This window comes from Symphodus melops (genome assembly GCF_947650265.1).
Source record: "Symphodus melops genome assembly, chromosome: 6".
NCBI lineage: Eukaryota > Metazoa > Chordata > Actinopteri > Labriformes > Labridae > Symphodus > Symphodus melops.
In genome coordinates, this window is record NC_136696.1 from 24,791,833 (window position 1) to 24,811,259 (window position 19,427).

General features: G+C 41.9%; 1 protein-coding gene across 6 annotated transcripts in view; it reads right to left on the bottom strand.

Moving 5' to 3' along the window:
- The window catches only part of ppip5k1b (diphosphoinositol pentakisphosphate kinase 1b), a 53,324-nt gene that overhangs the window by 3,843 nt on the left and 30,054 nt on the right, over positions 1-19,427 (bottom strand). For 2 of the 6 annotated variants that reach the window (XM_079345901.1, XM_079345900.1), the window contains exons 22-29: positions 19,288-19,395; positions 19,069-19,185; positions 18,085-18,231; positions 17,759-17,867; positions 14,717-14,857; positions 11,621-11,683; positions 3,301-3,438; positions 2,569-2,682 (exon numbers count right to left, since the gene is read on the bottom strand). In XM_079345901.1, the coding sequence (XP_079202027.1) occupies positions 2,569-2,682; positions 3,301-3,438; positions 11,621-11,683; positions 14,717-14,857; positions 17,759-17,867; positions 18,085-18,231; positions 19,069-19,185; positions 19,288-19,395 (937 nt within the window). The remainder of the gene's footprint in view (positions 1-2,568; positions 2,683-3,300; positions 3,439-11,620; positions 11,684-14,716; positions 14,858-17,758; positions 17,868-18,084; positions 18,232-19,068; positions 19,186-19,287; positions 19,396-19,427) is intronic. The other 4 variants (XM_079345904.1, XM_079345903.1, XM_079345905.1 and 1 more) reach the window with 2 other exon arrangements.

The following is a 19,427-nucleotide window of genomic DNA, read 5'->3' on the forward strand; positions in this document are numbered from 1 at the left end:
TGCAGAGGCCTCCGCTGTCGGGTAGAATCAGGTATATCTGAACCATTTAGTGTGCCTGCCTCCATCGCTGCAAAACCTGTTGGTTTGCCGTTTGCCTGGCAAACTGAGGGGAGAGCAAAGCAGCCACTTGGGGGATCCTAAAACCAAGTAATTCAATCCTGCTGGAATAACAAAGAATCAACAATACAGTCCAGGTTTATTTTCTACCATGGAGACTTTGTGACTTCACAAAGTTACAGATCTCCTTATATGGACAAATTACCTAGGCACAGAGCAAGAGGGTTTTGGACGGTGGCCAATTAGTAGAAAGTGGACTTCTAGGGGCCTTAAAGAGACAGTACCCTGAAAGACTGCTGTAAGAAAATATATATATTTTTTTTATTGTAGCTCATTCAGAGATACTACTGAGGTTTCAAACAGTGAAAACATTAGCATAATACAGTAATTGTATGCCAATTAGAGGGAAGAAATAATGCTTGTTTTTCCTGTAGAGAGCCTTCAACTGTGTCATTGTTGTTTGATTTGAGCTACATAGCCCAGCTGTCCAGTAACTACAGCCAATAGGATAACAAAGAGTGCCACGCCACCAGCAAAACAAGTGTCATATTCATCCAGCTGTATAACCTCTAGCACCTCATAATGGAGAGAACGCTGCGTGATAAACAAAGCTAAATGAGTTATCGGCTGTTCCAGGAAACCAGATCTGGAGCAGGTATTGACAGGAGAGAGGAAAAGAGAAAGTCCCATAATAAAACGGAACGAGGAAAAAGCAACACTCGGTGCCAACAATGTAAATAAAGTAGAAATGAAAGTGTTGGGTGCAAAAGAGAGAACTGGATGCTTCGGATAGATAAATGAAACACCTCATCTCCTCGGGGGAGATAAGGACAAACAGAAAGAAGAGTGTTCAAACTGACGGTCTGATTTGATCTCAAGTGTTATATTTGATCCTACAGGACAGCTGACATTCTCATTCTGCTGCTATGAAGCTTTTCTGACATGTGTTAAGGCTATTCTATAAGAAAGCAGATAAATATTCCCATTTTACACAACGCTCTTACCACAGAACCTTAAAATGACCATGTGGGTGGTAAACGGAGCACTAGTAAAACTGTTAAATGGTCACTGATACATTTATTTTAAAGAACGTAAGGTTTGTATCGTATTTTAATTATTAAGGCGACGATTCATACTCAGCCCTGTGGACGGTCAGATGAACAATCCTGTGATGGGAAATTCCATTTTTACACCCAGACATGCTGCACACGCGCACAAACAGGATCCTGGACATGCACTAATGGAGAGGTGCAAGTGAGGAGGCGAGCGCTCCTGAGCTGGGAGGAGGAGGGCGGCTCAAGGGCACCTCAGCAGTCCTCAGAAGGTGAACTGGCACCTCTCCAACCACCACACCGATTTCCAGATTTGGTCCACCCTGGGACTTGAACCAGCGACCCTTCCTAACCCAAGCTCCTACAGACTGAGATACTATCGCTCCTGGTTTTAATCAGAAACTGGAATGTTTCTTCTTATTTATGAATATTAATGAAGGAACAAATGAAGGACTTTGACTGTTCAGCTTACAGAACCAGCACACCGATAGCTCATATTTTCAAATGACTGACTGTACAAACATGAAACCCTAACCCTAACCAAAGCCTTTCTACCTTCTAAGCCTGTTGAAGTGCTTCCCCAAAAAATGTGTTACGCTCCACGTTTGATCTTCATTACTTGAGCCACTCTACTTTCTCCAACATTTGTAAACGCAATAACCGAGCAGAACGTTTCGTCTTGTTTTTTTATACAAAAAAAAAAAAGATAAATACAACAAATTCTCAAAAATGGAACGAGTCATTAATGCTCTAATTCTGAGCTTGGTTCAAGGACACAAACCCATCAGCTTATGTAAGACTCAATATGTGACCTGTGTGTTATGATGCACTCAGCAGATGTGGCCTGATAGACGGTCATTTATCTGCAGTGACCCGATGCTAGCAGATGCTATCAGTTACATGAAGGGCGGCTGAAGGTGTAGAGGGTGTGCGTTCTTTATCCGTGTCCTGGTTTTGCTGAGCGTGCGCGTTCTTCTGCGTCTCATTCACACAGTTCCTCTTTTTTAGTTTCTCCAGTTGACTGCCAGTCCATCTGTAGTGTCTCTGCAGGACGTCTGAGGATTAAAGAGCCTTGTTCAGGCCAGAATCAGAAACTGATCCGCAGCCAAGCAGTGACTGCAGCATATGTAAGACACATTGAGTGTTTTGACCACTCAGAGAGATTGCACTCTATGATGCATATGTGGATTTGACACACCATAATGTGCTTTTAAAGCCAGTATTACTAATATTTCTTTTTATCTATTTACAAAATCTGAACTGATCCCTTAAACACCTGCACATTAGATCCACATACTGTATCTGTGACCGGCTGATAGGCTATCCTTTTATCGTTGACAATGTTGGAGATCTAAATCTCCAGCCTCAAAGACCTTCAAATCTGCACCAGATGAGATTAGAGTAAGACTAAATATTGCATAAGGTGGTTAAAATCAATGAAGTTCAAAGCAGCACTCACGCCACAGAGGCCGGCTGGGTGGCCGCAGAGATGTTTCAGATCCAGACGAGGACAGCGGCTGCTGAGGGCTGTACAGAGACGTCTGGCTCTGAGAGTCAAACAGGCTGGAGAGGGCTGCAGCAAAGAAAGAAAAAAAAAAAAAAAAAAAACACCCAATAACATGAAGATGACTTTTATAATGTCAGACACTGAATGTACTTCAGATCAATGTCACTCATCAAAGAGGAATGATTGATTGATTTAAACTGCAATCATCTCTACGCCTCACATGGATACAAAGCAAAGATTACATTCCAGTTTAAAATCCCCAGAAACACCTCCACCAATAAAACTGACTCAATCCTGAAACCCTCACTACCATGGTGAGTGTGAGTGAGGTCTAACCTGAGAGTGAGGATCTTGTAGTGTCGATTAAATTACAATAAAAACAGTACAATAACAGAAAAACACAGGTAAAGGTAAATACAAAGCCTACATCACAAATGTTTAAAGGAAGTTATACCAAACTTACAGTTTACTTGTCTCAACTAGCCAGGGTTCAAAAAAAAAAAGAAGAAAAAAGATTCTCTTTAAATTCAAGATTTAAAATAAAATCTGTTAAACGACCTTCACCTGCAAATTTCATTCATCTGAAAGCCTTGAAATGTATTTTTCTACCCCAGACATCGCTTATTCACCTTTTAAAGAACTACACGTAGAGAAATATGACACTGGTTAGCCATGCAGATGTACCTCTCATGGTCTTGGCATGGGCCTCGCTGCTGCTCTCGCACACCGTGTTGAGGAACTCATCCACCTGCTTCAGGGAGAGCGAGTTGTGCAGCGTCTCCAGCGGATAGATGGATGGCACCATGGAGCAGCCTTCAAACCCTGCAGCACAGACGGGAGGGGACAGAAACACAGCACATGGTACCACTTCTCCATCACACGGGAAACGAGTCGGAGCAGGAGTGACTCGACCTCTCTGTGCATGTTTGCAAATTCTCCCAAAAGGAATTCGGAAAAATCAGGCCCCAAAAACGTGGCGGACTTTTCTCTATTCCTGAACGAGCTTCAGAGCGTTTGAGGCGATGTCGGGTGTGAGTGGCTGCTGGTACAGGTTACCTGCTGTCAGGCTTCAGGACTGAAAAAAGGTGACGGGAACACCATCAAAGTAAGGCTGCTGGGACTTTATGTTCTTCTTGTGTTAGCAACACCACAGAGACAAAAACGAGTTCCTCTGCTTTACATGTATAAAGGATAAAGGACAAAGGATAATCTTTATTGATCCCCTTGATATATGATAAATATATATATATATATTATTATATATATGTATATATGACTTGGATCAATTAACTCTGATGTAAACAAAAGATGACCTTTCATTGTAGGTGATTGTTAAACTTACAAGTGAAGCACATGATTTGTATAATTAATGATCTGTTATACATCAACGTGTTCCCTGGATGGTTGATTTCCTCATGAAAGAGAGACGAGTACGTGAGGGGATTTATTCAGTTCTCGTAGAAAAATCGACACAATCCTTTACATGGTGCAGCTAAAAACAGAGACATAACATACGATGTGTTTCACCAGTTACCATGGGGAGAAAATATGCATCCACTTTATTAATCAAAATCCTCAACATGTGATAAACGCATATCCCCGAATCAGAGTTTTTCATCATCCAGTTCACCACTGGAGGAAACAACGACGCCAACATCCCCAGCAGCATAGATAGAAAAAGAAAGCAGGCTACAAAAACCTGGACGAAGAGTTATTGAGCAAGAATAAAGAGATGTACATGATAAGGTGGGCGACGTATTTATGATAACTCCTTAAAGGAACAGAGTCAATGAAGTCATGATGTTCAACCATGTGATCGCACCTCCACTTTCAAGCTTGAAGGACAACTCAAGGTGACTGCAGAACGAACAGATCCAGCTCTCAATCCAACGTATTGTTCCTTTAAAAGTGCAGAGTGCACTCATTACATTTTAACAACTTGAGCGAGCAGGAGAAGGAACATGCTGAAGCACTTAACGGTTTTGTATTGTTGATTTTCTAGGGAGGCAAAACGAGCGCCCCAGTGTTGTAAAATGGACATGAACACCTGCTCAAGTTGGAACAAAAACTCGGAAAGGAATTAGATGCCTGGCATCAGAATCAGAAGAAGTTTAGTTAATCTAAAACTCGAAATCTAACTTTTTCTTCAAATAAAACTTGTAACAGAGACATCTCACTGATCTTCATCGCATTAACAGTTTTTTTTTTTCTTTCAACACGACTTTCCAAACTAAAATCATGTGAACACACTAAAGTCGGAAGAACAACTTCCCAACTCAGAAACTTAAAATCCATATTTCAGTCAGACACAAAACTCACTGTATTCACATTTACAGTGACTTCTTTCCAACATATAAGGAGTGTGTTTTCCTACAGACTGTTACCTGATGTTTCGAGGTCAGCTGAAAAGTATTTTCCCGTCATAAAATCACTGACAGAAATGTGGGTGCAAACAATCACGATCTCTAAACACAAACACACCGATGCCATGGCATGCAAACCAGTGCAAAACAATGCAGCCACACACACACACAAAGCACCATGTCCACAAGAAAGTGACACCATATAAAAAATGTAAAAAAAAGGGAAATGGATGGAGCGTCCTGTGCATCCACATCCCCAGAGCATGCTGCTCAGCCTTGCTTTTCTCCATGATTAATGTGCTGCGACTTCAGCCACTCCCTTAAACAACTCGTCCGACACAACGACACCGAACAAACTGCAGTCAGCATTTACTCTACACAAACCACTCAAGGCCCTGAGGGGCTGAAACATAAATTTCCCCTGCTGATCATTCTCTCAGATCCGTTTGAGCAGAGTTATTCTGTGTTAGTGATTCACATGGGATCAATCATGTGCAGCTCATAAACCACAAATATGTCAGCTAAGCTCTGGATTGTTTGAAGGTTAGCCATGTTGAAAACATGGTCTCAGTGAATTCCTCCACTGATTTCTGAAGAGGCCTTATAAAGTGCAATGATGGCGGTAGATGACTAATTACCTGCTAATGAAGAAGAACGCAAAGGGGCGGAGCTAAGGCAGGCTGAGTAAATATCTATCTAACTCGATATCTAGCTAGCATACATGTAAGGATTCAAACCACACAAATGAAGCCGACAGTTTAAGGTCTGTAACAGGATTTAGAAAACAGCTACAACTGGCCCACCTGTCATCAAATCAGCCACGCCCCTTATTTCGCCTAATTATGCATAACTTGTGCTAGCCTTAATATATTATGGAAACAGGCGGAGTATGAGAACATTCACCCAGCACATTTTTTATAATTGAAAACTTAAGCTACACAGATTGAAATAAAATTGATTGAAATGAAACTTGAATCTGGTGACCCAGGTTCAAGTTCTCCCCACTCCATCCGCTGTCCTGTCTCTCAAATAAAGGCACAAAAAGCCCCCTGAAATTAAAAAAAAAGAAGAAAAAAAAAAGGAGTATTTTAAAAAAGGGACCGAATTGGGATTTTTTTTTTTTTTTTAAGCCAAAATCAGGTGGGCACTGAAGGAACTGCAGTTTTTTACACTTCCACATTGGCTTCTTCCTTTAACACTGGAGGTTGCTTCTTGGGGAAAATGAAACTTTTCCTTCTGTTTTTTATCATGACGTTTCTTCGTATACATTAAGACAATTAAGTGATGTATACAAGAACAAAACTGCACAGCCAGAACACATTACAACACATACAGTTGCTGTTTGGGGCTGGATTTTATGATCCACCATCAAACCTTATGCAAACTGGATGCTGGCCAAATCAGCTTTATTCGTTAGACAAAGTACGATGGCTTTAAAACATTACAGCCCTTCGTAGCCAAACCCCACCCCCCCCAAAAAAAACAAACAAACAAAAAAAAAACAACCCTGTTTGGTGTAAACTGATAATACAAAGCCTCAGGAGGAAAGTGTTTAGGTGGCTCAGCAGACTCTGAACTCACTCTTTACATTTCTTAACTGACACTAATCCTCACCTCCAACTGTTCTCCGTTTCTTTTTTCCCGTCACTGCGCTCCAAAGCACGAGTGGTTTAAAAATGACATAAGATGGCATTTATTGCTTCTTCCTCCGCCCTATCTCTGCTGCAGCCTCTTCACATGGATATCAAATTCAGCTCACACACCAGATGCAGCAGGAGCTGAAAACACGGATGCTTCACTGCACCACTCACTCAACCATTGACCAACACACCTGAACACAAAGACAGCGGGATGGGAAAGAGAAGACAACAATATTTAAAAAATCGAGAATAACAAAGACACATAAAAGTCACAATGACCTGGCCAAAAATATTTTGATACACTTGCAGCAAAGTGAAAAACTCTCTATCTTACCACAGACTAATTTCTGCTTAAGCAGAAGGATAATTGCGCAGGTCGGTTAAGGTGACATTTGTGCCAAGACGTGCTCATGAAACGCTTTACTTAATCACCAGTTCATGAACAAGATACCACTTAATAAGCCAATTCAAATGAAGACGGAGACTACGAGCCAAATCTTTCAGCAGACGCTCCAGTATCTGCCTCTCAGTGAGGAAACATATTTCTGGAGGCTCGAGGGAGACAGCAGTGCCCAGTCGTGACCCTCCTGGTGTGAGGGCTAAATTGGTGCCATCATCATCCGACTCTTTTCTACAGATCTCGTTACTGAACAAAAGTCAAGTCTGAAGGCACTCTGCCTGTACACGGTGCTCAGAATGGAGCGCGCACACGATGCAGTGAGACGAGCATTAAACCCTCCAACAGAAGAGTCAGCTTAGCTGCACGTACAGCAGTTAGTCCTTGTGCAGATATGCTTCAATAGAAATGGTATAAAAGTGATTAGAGCTTGATCGCTACATTAGTTTTTATTTTTTTTAATGTCCAGATAAAGCGCAGCACACGTTGATAAACGTGCTGTTTATTGTAGGTTTGGTTTGTCAACAGAAAATGTTAACTTTTATTAGTATCAATAATAATAATAATAATAAAAAAAAAAGTTAAACTGCTACATAGAATCAGCCATTACCATTGCTAGCATGTCCAATATTTTTAAATATAAGGCATTTTAAATAGGACCAAGATTAAAAAATTTTTTTTTTTTTTAAAAAGTGTTTTTATTTTGGGCCTTTTTTTTTTTGCTTTTATTGAATAGGACAGCTGATAAAACGCAGGAAATGTTGGGTTGAGAGAGAGTGGGATGACATGCATCAAAGGGTCGAGGTCAGGTACAAACCAGTGGCCTCTGTGATGAAGACTACCGCTTCTGAAAAGAACACACAAGACATGACTGCCAGCCTATCCAGCCTCTTCAGTCAGGTTGGTAACAAAAAAGCTGCAACAAGCAAAAGAGAGACGAGAACTGTCTGCACAACTTCATGAGCAACGGGCGGGAGTTGGCTACAAATTTTGGTGATTAAAAACAAGGAATAACACAGTATTTGACAACTAGGACTTGTATTTTCTTTGCCATGGTAACATGCATCAAAATCGTTAGATTTTTACTAACTCATGTCATAGTATAAAAATCTGGTATTATGGCCTTTTTAATTAGAACCAATGTTGTGCGACGGTTCCGTCAATAGACCTCAAAACCTGTTCTATCAAAATCTGTCTCAGAATTTAAGCTCCAAACATTTTCTGTTCCACTAGTAAATATCCATCTGATGGAAGTTGAAGGTGACCTGCAGTCTCACTGTGAGTTTAAGCTAGCAGGAGAAAAAAAAGGTACATTTCCTGCTTTTCAAAGCCAGTGTTAGCACCCTCCAGCAGACGTGCAAAGAAAAAAAAGGGCTTTTCCATTGGACATGAAACAGAGCAGCGCTGGAATATGGCTGACAGAATACAGGATGAAAGCTCAGGCAACAGGAGGCGAGTCGGGTCTACAGAGCCTGACCGTGCAGGGATTCTGGCAGCTCCTGACCAGACATCAGCCAGGTCTTGAGGAGGCGGAGGTGGTAGGGACAGTGGCGCAGGTGGTGGGCAGTGACCCCGTCCACAGCCAGAGGGGCAAACCCCGGCAGGGCTGGCTCAGCGGGAAGAAGCCAACCTGGCAGCTGGACTACGCAGAGCTCATCTGAGGTCTCTGAGAGACGAGAGACAGAGCAGGAAAGACAGGAAGAAAAAAGAACAGTGGAGCAGCAGTAGGAGGACGAGGAGTGATAGGAGCGGAGCAGAGAGAGCTCTATGGCTTCAGGACACTGAGCCCGTTGTCTGTACAGAAAGGGCATTTTGTTTGGATCTTTCATTAAATCAAAGCAGGTATCTTCCTCTGTGAATTTCCGGCCTTAACACGTCAGTATGAGTCACCCTCAACAACCAAATCATCACAATCCTTCTTTTTCCATTTCAAAGCACACAGTGTTCTCAGAAAAGACAAGCAGGGGTTAAATGAAGGCCAAAGTGTTCAATCACAGCCAATAATCTATGAGCACATGTGTTTACTTCATGTTTACATGGACGGGGCGGCCTTGCGTATCAAGCTGTTTAAGTGAAGGACGAGAGAAAAAAAACAGAATATCATACTCACTGATTCGTTCGATGTCACAGAGGAGTGTTTAGATCTTGGTCATTCTTTGTCAATTCATGAGCAACATGAAGCTACAAAAGTGTGCTAACATTAGCCTGCTAACACAGCAATGCAAGACGCTGGCAATCACCTCGAGCCGATTGTGTTTAATGTCTCTTAATATATATATAAAATATATAAAAACTATCTCTCAAAAACGGTAAATAGCATTTCAGATTCACGGGCACCAAACCATCGGCAGGCTCGACTGACTACATGACGGCCATGAAGCCCAAAGACTCCTTCTGATAAATGTGAGCCCAATATTGCCAACCAGAATTGGTTGATTGCTCTGATGCTGTTCATCATTCTGTCTCAACACAACAGATGAGCCTGGTGTCTTAACAGCGTGTGATGTCTCGTGTACCGACAGCATGAACCAGACACGTTTCTGAGCTACTCGTACAAATCTTTAAACACTGTTGAGTCACATCCAAATCAAGTGTCCGGACTATTTTTTCTCCATAGATATTTCTGGTGCCAAACTTTCTCTAAGATCAAACACATTAAATGAAACAGCTATTTGATGCGAAATATTTGAAAATCCATACAATCTGAGGGGTAAATGTCATCAATCCTCAACAGCATCAAGTTCTCGTGCTTCTCACAAATAACTGCTCCTTTCAGAACACTACTATTTAAACTTATAATAATTTATACTTTATTAATTAAATTTGGTTGACACTCTGTTTAATGGGCATGAACACACACATAGGCCTAAATACACACTCGTGCACAAACAGGATCCTGGTGACATGCATTAATGGAGAGGTCTCAGAGTGAGAGGGCTGCCCACATCGAGTGCTCCAGAGCAGTTTTGGGGTTTAGTGCATTGCTCTAGGGCACCTCGGCAGTGCTCAGGCAGTGGACTGGCCCCTCTCCATCTACCAAACCAAATTTTCAGACTTGGCCCGTGCCGGGGCTTGAACTGGCAACCCTCTGGTTCCCAAACCCAAGTCCCTACAAATCAGACCAAGTGTTAAAGCAGCAAAGTTTAGAAATGTTTTTACTGCTGCCTGACTTCTCTTACTTACTGGAAGCAGATCCACAGATCACCTTTACCTGAGCCTTACTGCATGCCAACAGCTGGAGCAAACACTCGTTACCAGCTGAGATATACAAAGGAGACTATGCAATGGAGGTTTGTAAAAGAGAACCTCTATTTTAATGGCTGACTGATCTGCTGACCACTTCATTTTATAGGTATTTTGCCTGTTAAAATGTCCACGTGTCAAAAACTTGATTCATCTGACCTTAAAGGATAAACACGTTTCTGTTTGCAATGTTTGCACACAGAGAAAAGCAGAAAGGCTCCACTTCAACCGGAAGATTTTTAATGAAGTGTTATAATCACATCTGATGGATTGAATAAGATTAAAAACCAGAAAGCACTTTGTGACTTATCTGATACTGTAGCTTAGACAATAATGAAACTACAAATAATATGTAGATAAAATAAGAGACTATCGATGCAACAACTGTTAATATAATATGGATGGATTCAGTGTGGCAGCCGAGGTTCAATACGAATTGTGACTTGCCTTTTTTGATTTTGCATACAACACACTTCCATGCAAAGTATTTCTCTGTTTGTGTGTGTCTGTGAGTCCAAGTGCTGGGATAAGGAAACCCCCACCTGCAAGTAAATATCCAACCAACCTCTATGTGCTAAAGTTGGGGGAAGCTTACTGATATGATGTATAAATAGATGTGGAATAAAAACATTGCCTTTTTCTTTTCCCCTCTCTGTTAGCCAAAAACCTGTAAGAATGAAATACGAAGAACAAACCCACTCCTACGCCCGGGCTACAATCAAACTGAAACCATGACCAAAAAAATGAGCTATGATATTAAACTGTGGGCTGACTGTAATGTTGCATCTGTTAAGAAACTCTGATTTTTTTTTTAAATGAATGATTTCCTTTCAAAACACATCACTCATTTTGTGTGTGTGAGAACAAAGTAGAGACACTGTACACAAGAAATCACAACATAAACTTCATCTCTGGCAGATTTTGAAACAAGTTCCCTATTTAAACAAAAAGTGTTGGTGAGGATAACGTTTGATGCGTAAAAAAAATTGATTACGTTCCCATAGTAATACATCATTGATGATTAATAAAAGGTAAAGTTGTATTCCACATATTCAATGTAAAAGCAAATCTGTAGAGAACAGCAGGATCAGGGAGGCAAATTAAAACAGATGCAGGCAGAGCAGGTGGTGTTAGAGGTGTGAAGGCCACAATCAACACAAGGAACAACAAACACCGAAAAAGTGTGCGGTGAAACAGAAACTCTTGTCATTTTGGGTCATTTGAATCTTGGAGACGTTTAATGTAATTAACGCAGTCAAACGCCACAGAAATGTTTCCCCAAAATAAAGGTCATGCAAGATATAAAATAAAATAAAAAACTGGAGGAGTGTCGAAATAAACTTGAATAAAAGCAGACATACCATTGGTCGGATGCCTGGCAAACGACACAGAAAATCTCTTTACTGGAGGCATAGACAACAGCTCTGAGGAGATAAGAAAGGTAACTGGTGTTACTGGGACTGCTGGCTCCTGTGTCTGCCAGCCTGTTTGGTTGTGTAAGGTCGAAGTAAGAGGTGAAAAAAGAGAGAGAGAGAGAGAGAGAGAGAGAGAGAGAGAGCGAGAGAGAGAGCGAGAGAGAGAGAGCGAGAGAGAGCGAGAAACAGTATTAGAGAGAGAGAGAAACAGTATGAGAGAGAGAGAGAGAGAGAAACAGTATGAGAGCGAGAGAGAGAGAGAGAGAGAGAGAGAGAGAGAGAGAGAGAGAGAGAGAGAGAGAGAGAGAGAGTTGGCCCGTCGATATATCAACATCCACCTGCCAACCAACGTGCATGAAAATGAGGGTCATCGCTGAACAAACAGAGAGGAGACAGAGAGTGAAAGGTTGAAGAGAGCATGAGGTAAATAACGGATGTTTCGTATGAACAGTTAACATGCAAGAGAAGTGACTCTGGACTCTGGGTACCACCTCCCCTTTCTTTCTGTCTTTTAGAGACACTCACTTGCTGGGAGTTAGACAAGGAAAACGTTACAGAGTAAACGCCCCCTGTGGATGTAGCGTACGCATGAAGCTCCACACAGCGGTGGGGGAACCTAACTTAACTTTTAGATTAGACACAGGGCGATAACCAGCCTTAGTCTGTCCTGATGGTACACATCTGTACTTATACCTCGAAAGTTCACAAGCGGACTGTTTTTTGTTTGATTCCAACAATACTCTTAGATTTTATTCGTCTAGAGTCAGTATGAAACAGTCTCCCTCCTTCTCTCTCTGCATCAGCTCACAGAGCTGAAAGGAAGAGATGTGATTGGCCTGTGGACATTTTGTTCTACAGACTGAACTCAACCCTCAACATAACCTTTATTATTACAGTTTATTACATTACAGTTATTCAAGTTGTTCAGCACAAGTCACAGCAATGATTTACCCCTGTAAGAAGTGAATCCCCTTCAAGCTCCTGAAAACTAACTAAAAATCAGGCTTCTTGGCACAGATCCCTGGGTCATACTCTAACCAACCTCAAGTTAAATGCTCTACGATGTGTCTGTTACTAAACGATTTTAACAACCATTACGCTGAAAGCTGCCTGAGATTATTACAGTGTAATTCTGTAGACGTGACGAGATCAGTGAAAGGGAAGCTGTTGGCTGTAAGACCATCCGTTCTCATTGTAAATGGGAAGTTTCTTGTTTTCACTTAAATGTAAAAATAAATTTAAAAAATCACCTCCATGCAGCGATTAGCTTAGCGCTCAAATTGGCTCCTCCCCATGAACAGAGGGGCTGACACTTTACTCTGTGACCTGAGGTTCGACTCCCTCGGCTCTCTGCTGCGTGTCATCTCCACTCTCTCGGACAACACTCGCGTCTCTATCCACCGTCTTCTCCACTTAAGGCAAAGGCCAAATAACTTCCTCACAACTGCTTTGATGTCACAAATGACATATTATAAACTTGCTGAAATGTAAAGAAGCCGTGTGTAGATGTAGTGCCCTCTAGTGGTGAGATACTGAAAACAGCTTCTCTCTTGAGCTGCAGGGGGAACCGTGGATTTTAAACATGGAGGACTCTAAGTGGAAAGTCTCATCATAAGGTAACAAAACACCTTTTTAATGGGATCACACACTAAAAAAAACAAATCTATGCTATTTTCCATTCTAGTCATTAGTTACCATAAATCTCACAGGATGGCTCCTTTAGGTGATAACTGTAGAAATGCAAACTTAAGCGAACCTTATTTTAAAAAAATGTTTAATCTCTGGTACCACTCTGGTATAAATTATAATGGTTAATTATCAAGAGGACTTAGAAAAATCGGATTAATTCATTTTCTTTATTGATAGTAGTACTGTAGCATCCAGATGCTGCCTCCTCTTCCTTTAAATGAACACGTCAATCTAAAACCCTCACCAGTGTCTCAGAGAGCTGAACATGATGCAACACTAATGAGAGAGGAAGCATCTGTTACCTGCTGGCACAAAGTTAACCCGCACTCACACAGTGACACCCGGTGGAAGAACTCAACAGCTCAGTTTCATGTCTTGAAAAACTTACAGTGGGAATAAGAAATCTCTGCAGCTTTGGAGATCCGAATGCATCCAAATAGAATTTTCTAGTAAATGTACCTGCTGCTGCTGCTGACTTCACCTGAGAGGATGTGTCGTGTATATATATAGCATAAAAGAAAGTTATGAGATAACAGATTTGAATGGTGTTTAATATAGATGTATGAGTTGAATCAACCTGCTGGAAGGACCCCTGGTGGCTGCAAAAACAACCTGCTTGTACTCACCATTACCAACATGAGAGCGAGGGAAAGTCGTGTGGAGGAGGAATTTGTCTGGGGATTATTTAAAGGTGGATTACTGAGTCTTGAGAGTATTTCTGTTCCAAATAACTGGCTGAGTTTCTTAATGTAAGGATTACCGTAAACAGTGATTAATGAAGACAGCCAGACTTCTGGCTTCCAGACAAAAATTACTTTACTGAGGATTACGAAATTAAATTCCCAGAGAGAGGATGTGGTGCGATCTGCAAAACAACATGCACAGAGAGAGAGAGAACACTTCATTCAAACCCAAGCAGACGGGGGTGTTATCAGAGAGAGGACACATTGATCACCCATTGCTGCAGGATACCATACAGTTCAATGTGCTGTGAGGCTGCATGCTCAGCATTAGCTGCACAGCTAATCACTCTGCTGACAAATCAGTGCCCTTATCATGCACACTGCATAATGAATCATTTCGGAAAGGTGACGCAACAGACTGAAATTACTGGTTCTTTTTGGAAAACAAAGCGTTAAAAAATAAATAAATTTAAAAAAAAAAAAAGAAAAAAAGAAGGTGACTGATTTTAAAAAAGTGAAAAAATACAGAATTCCTAATAAATCTCAGAATTAAAAGCTTAAAGTTGCAAAAATAAGAAGAAAAGTTTTTTTTCCAAAGCCTGAAAGAGAGCCTGGAAACCTCCTAAAGAGCGAGTGGAGATTAAACGTCCCGCCTTGTGTGTAAACATACCAAACATGTACGGCAGGCTGCCGGGGGATAGAGGTGGTTTTCGGTGGTGGTGGTGGTGCGTGCGGACGTAGTCCCGCAGGTTGGGGGCGCTACAGGACACACCAAGGGCGGAGGCACTGAAGAGCCCAGAGCAGAGCGAGCCTGTGTGAGGGAGGAGCCGGGGGAGGGAGGGAGGGAGGGGAGGGAGGTGTGTGGGGTGAGGGGTTAGTTTATAATACACACCATGCCATTATTCATAACAAACTGTTGCTATGAGCAGACTCTGACATGAGTGTGTGTACATTTAAAAAAAATGTACACCTGTTTGAAAACCCCGTTACTTCAATCTCCAGTCTCCATTTTTTTTGTGTTGTTTTTCAATTTAAGTTGTGAAAAAAAGAATCAGAATTGAACGATTTGTTGAAAGAAAAAAAAAACTGGAAACTGAAGCATGCTACGGGGTTTTCACAACAGTGTGCAAGACCTATGCATGTGTACATTAAGAGTGTGTATGTGTAAACAAGTGTGTTTTGTAAGCAAGAAGCAGCAGAGGGGAGACAAAAACCCGATGTGGGTGGAAAAGGGATTGTTTTAGACTGTGCATAGTCTCTCCAAAGTTTTCAGCCAATTCGAATAGATTTCATCCTTAATTCCAATATTTTAAATCAGCATCATGAATACACACGATGCATGTATTGGAATCCAACATTTAAACAGTGCGAGTGTTTGTTCTATAAACAGTTGGAGGGCATGAGAAGCAGGGAGGTCGTCCCTGACACCTGACGCTCTCGTATGTGAACTGTGCAGCTACTGTTTGTTGTTTGTGATGAACAGACAGGGATCACTCAGCGGCCTCACACTTACTCCACTTAACAAACTGACAGGCTGCACTCAGAGAACATCCAGAGGCTTTACATGGAGTGCCTTTGACGTTGCATTAAGACTTGTTATAATTAAGCAGTGAGTGACAGGCTCATCAGCACATTAAGTCAGATATAGCACGACGCCCACGCTGCTCTTCTACCTGCTCCTTCTTGTGTTGTTTTGCCTTCCTGATATTATTATATAACTGTTTAAGGTTTTAATTTACTGTATAAATATGATTTACAATAAATGTCCACGCCCCTGAACGCATCTTTTTAGTCTAGTCTCGATTGCCAGCCCTTATTTGTGCAGATGAAGGAAACAAGCTGCACTGAATACGAGGCTGTGATGCGGTTCAAAGCGACACGTTATGTTTCCACACAGCGACTCGTCTCCCTGTTCTCTCACATTAAATGGTTTTTATGGTTTCCTCCACGTGCCTGGAATTAAGACGGTGAGCTTTCATGCTTGTGTGAGCTTAAACATGTTAGCAGGCTGTTAGAGGAGAAACGGAGCACAGCACTACAGGAGTCCTTCCAGGGTTTTGTTCCACTAAGGTAGAGGCTGACCAATCTTTAAAACCCATTTAAAGAGGTTTAAATTGTTCAAACAAAGTTGTTTTTACTAAGATAGAGGGTCCAGAAGAACTTGCCAAACATCTCACTTAAAAACTAAAATAAGTTATCTGCACAATGTTCTGCTGATTCAGCAAAACCTGTGAGATATTTAAGCATTAATTATCATTTATTTAGGCAGCCAAACTACATTAATTTATTTGTATTTAAGGAGACCTTTAATCTTCAAAATGCTTTGTCTACACTTTTGGTCTCAATTTGATGCAATTACATAAAACTCCAGCAGAGTAATTTAATCCATAAATCACATCTACTCTTAATATCCAGGAACCAAAGTTGTTCAATTAGAAACATTTCTCTGTGATTTAGAAACAATGTTATCATCTCATTAGAGCTTGTAAATGGATTACAGCTTATCTTTTATCATTTTTCTCTTCATTCAAGTATTATAAATCAGGCTTCTTAGCTGTTGTCAGAAATAAAATCTGCTTCATGTTATCGAACATCACGGTGTGGCAGCCTCGAAAACACTGCAGCTGTTTCATTAATTCCCACAGTCAGGGGCGCTGGTGGCGCAGTGGTTAGTGCGTGCGTCCCATATATATGGAGGCCTCAACTTTCCTGCATGTCAATCCCCTCTCACTCCCTGATTTTCATCTCTATCCACTCACCTATCTCTCCACTAGAGGCACAAAAAGCTCCAAAATAATTCTTTGACACACGGAGGAGCGACTTATACTGTAGCTGCTACAAAATAAAAACAATACGCTGAGCTTGGTGGGGTTTAAATCCTTACAGTTTCCATCTTGTAGAATTGAGCGATGATTATATTTGGTGTCATTTCGGTTCAAAAGAGAGAAACTGTTTAAACAGCAGCTTTAAACTGGTGTTTGTTGTTTTCTAACAGAAGAAAACTGTCATATGACCGGACACAGGTCAAAGATGAAGTGGCATTCAGCAGTGATGTTCAGTTTTGTTTCCTAAAAAGCCAAATAAAGATAAAAACAGAGACACTGTGTCCTCTCTTGTCTTCATCACCGAACAGGGAAATCTGCACGTGACACCGGAGATCCTGCAGCTGGCCGTGAACGCAGCTCTCCCTGCCGACCTCTCGCCTGCATAGTTTGGAGTCTGAGCCTGTTTGGCGTCTGCTAAGCTAAGCTGAGGTGGAAGCTATGTGACAGTCAGAAAGAGAGACGGGGGCGGAGTGATGGAATGAAAAGAAAAGAAAAGAGACAGTGGAGTAAAAGGAGAGATATGGAAAGGTGAGAGAGGCGATGGGAGAAGACACAGTGGGAGCTTGGGATGAAGAGGAAGATCAGTGATGACAGCTGGAGATACATGTGTTGGGAGGTCAGTGTGACTGTTGATATAAACTCTCTTCACACACACACACACACACACACACACACACACACACACACACACACACACACACACACACACACACACACACACACACACACACACACACACACACACACACACACACACACACACACACACACACACACACACACACACACACACACACACACACACACACACACACACACACACACACACACACACACACACACACACACACACACACACACACACACACACAGAATGAGGTGCCCACCTAGGCCAATGGTTGGTTTGATCTCAGGAGACTGGCGCGACACGGAGGGGAAGAGTCGGTGGGAGGTGCTGCCCTTGGAGGACTGGGTGGGGGAGGTCTCAGAGAGGACCTGAGCAGGGCCATGAAGACCAGGGGTTAAGAGTGAGACGCTGCTACTGCAAATCAGGGATCTGAAGCTTCCCCATTCACTGATAACCACGACACTTTTCACATTAAAGAAAAGACAACACTGCTAAACTAAAGAAGCACTAAAACAGGAAAGACAGAAACACCCAGTCTAGTTTTATATTTCTACTTCATTTAAAAAAAACTCTACATCCTGGTACCTCCATGGAGCCCGTCTTGCGGTTGCGGATCATGGGGGATCTTCTCTGAATGTTGATGTGCTCAGGGATAGGGATAGGGATGGCCTGGTCTGTCTGGTCCTGGCAGAGATCCTCCAGGCTGCCCTGATTGGGCTTCTTGTCTTCATTCTGAGGATCAAGAGAGCAAAAATTAGTATTCATTTCAAGAAAACTCATCTGAAGGTATCTTTAACTATCATGTAATAAATAACGACGTAAAGAGGGAAACCAGTTCTGAAACGGGAGCCGGATCCCAAAGTTCACAAAAGAGCCGGATTGTTTCAGATTGAACACATGAGTCAGCGATAGTATTTCAATATGGCAACCCATTATGGATTCTAAACTCAACTTAGTAAACCAGAGGGTGACGGTCCTGAGACTATGTCCATGTTATATAGTTTTTACGGCCAACTTCTATCAGATGTGTGTTTGGTCCGTCTCCGCTGCGTTACGTTACGGCAGTGGAGCTTTTTTCATGTTTATATTTAATGTTAAACTTTGTAGAGTGAGAGCTGAGTTCACTGAAAAAGTAGCCAATAAAACGGATTCTGATTTTACTTTGAAACTCTAAGCTCGGGTCTGACCAATCAACCCAGTTTGTCTTGTGCATCGAGCAGTTGTGTGCTTGACGGGCTGCTCTTGTTTTTGAAACACCTTCAATTCCAGGTTGAACCTTCATAAAAAAAATATTTTAACTTTGAATGCACCAACGTAGCAGTGATAAACTTGGGATGCATGTCAGCAGAGCAAAGAAGAGGTGACGTCCCCTCTGGTTTAATTCAAATGAACGATTTCATTCTTAAATTCTTTCAACAAACAGCTCAGAGATAGGCAGGCAGCCCCGGACGACCACAGCAACACAGAGATCACTGCCTCAAGCATTCGTCTCATTCCAGATAAAGATCAGCAATTTTATGCCTCCTCTTGTGCATTAAAACCTTAACGTCGAACGATGCAGACACACACCTCGGATGAGGCTGGCCGGAAGCCGAATCCGAGAGGTGCGTTGTCCTCGTCCTGACATCCTTTGACTCCTGGACTGAAGTGAAGCTCGACGTGGAAGCGCTCCTCTGATGAGGGGTCCTGAAAACCGAAAGAAAGATATCAGGACATCTCTACATACAGCTACAGTTACAGGACAGAGCATGAATGACACTATGACCTCAGGCTCTCTGCACCCCTCACCTTATTATTGTCCTCATACAACATGATGACTATCTGCGTCATGTAGTTGAGTTCAGACACCGCACTCAGATAATCCATCGCCTGTTTCCACTGCTGGTCCTTCTCCTCCTGACACCAAAATACAACAGTGTGTAAATGAC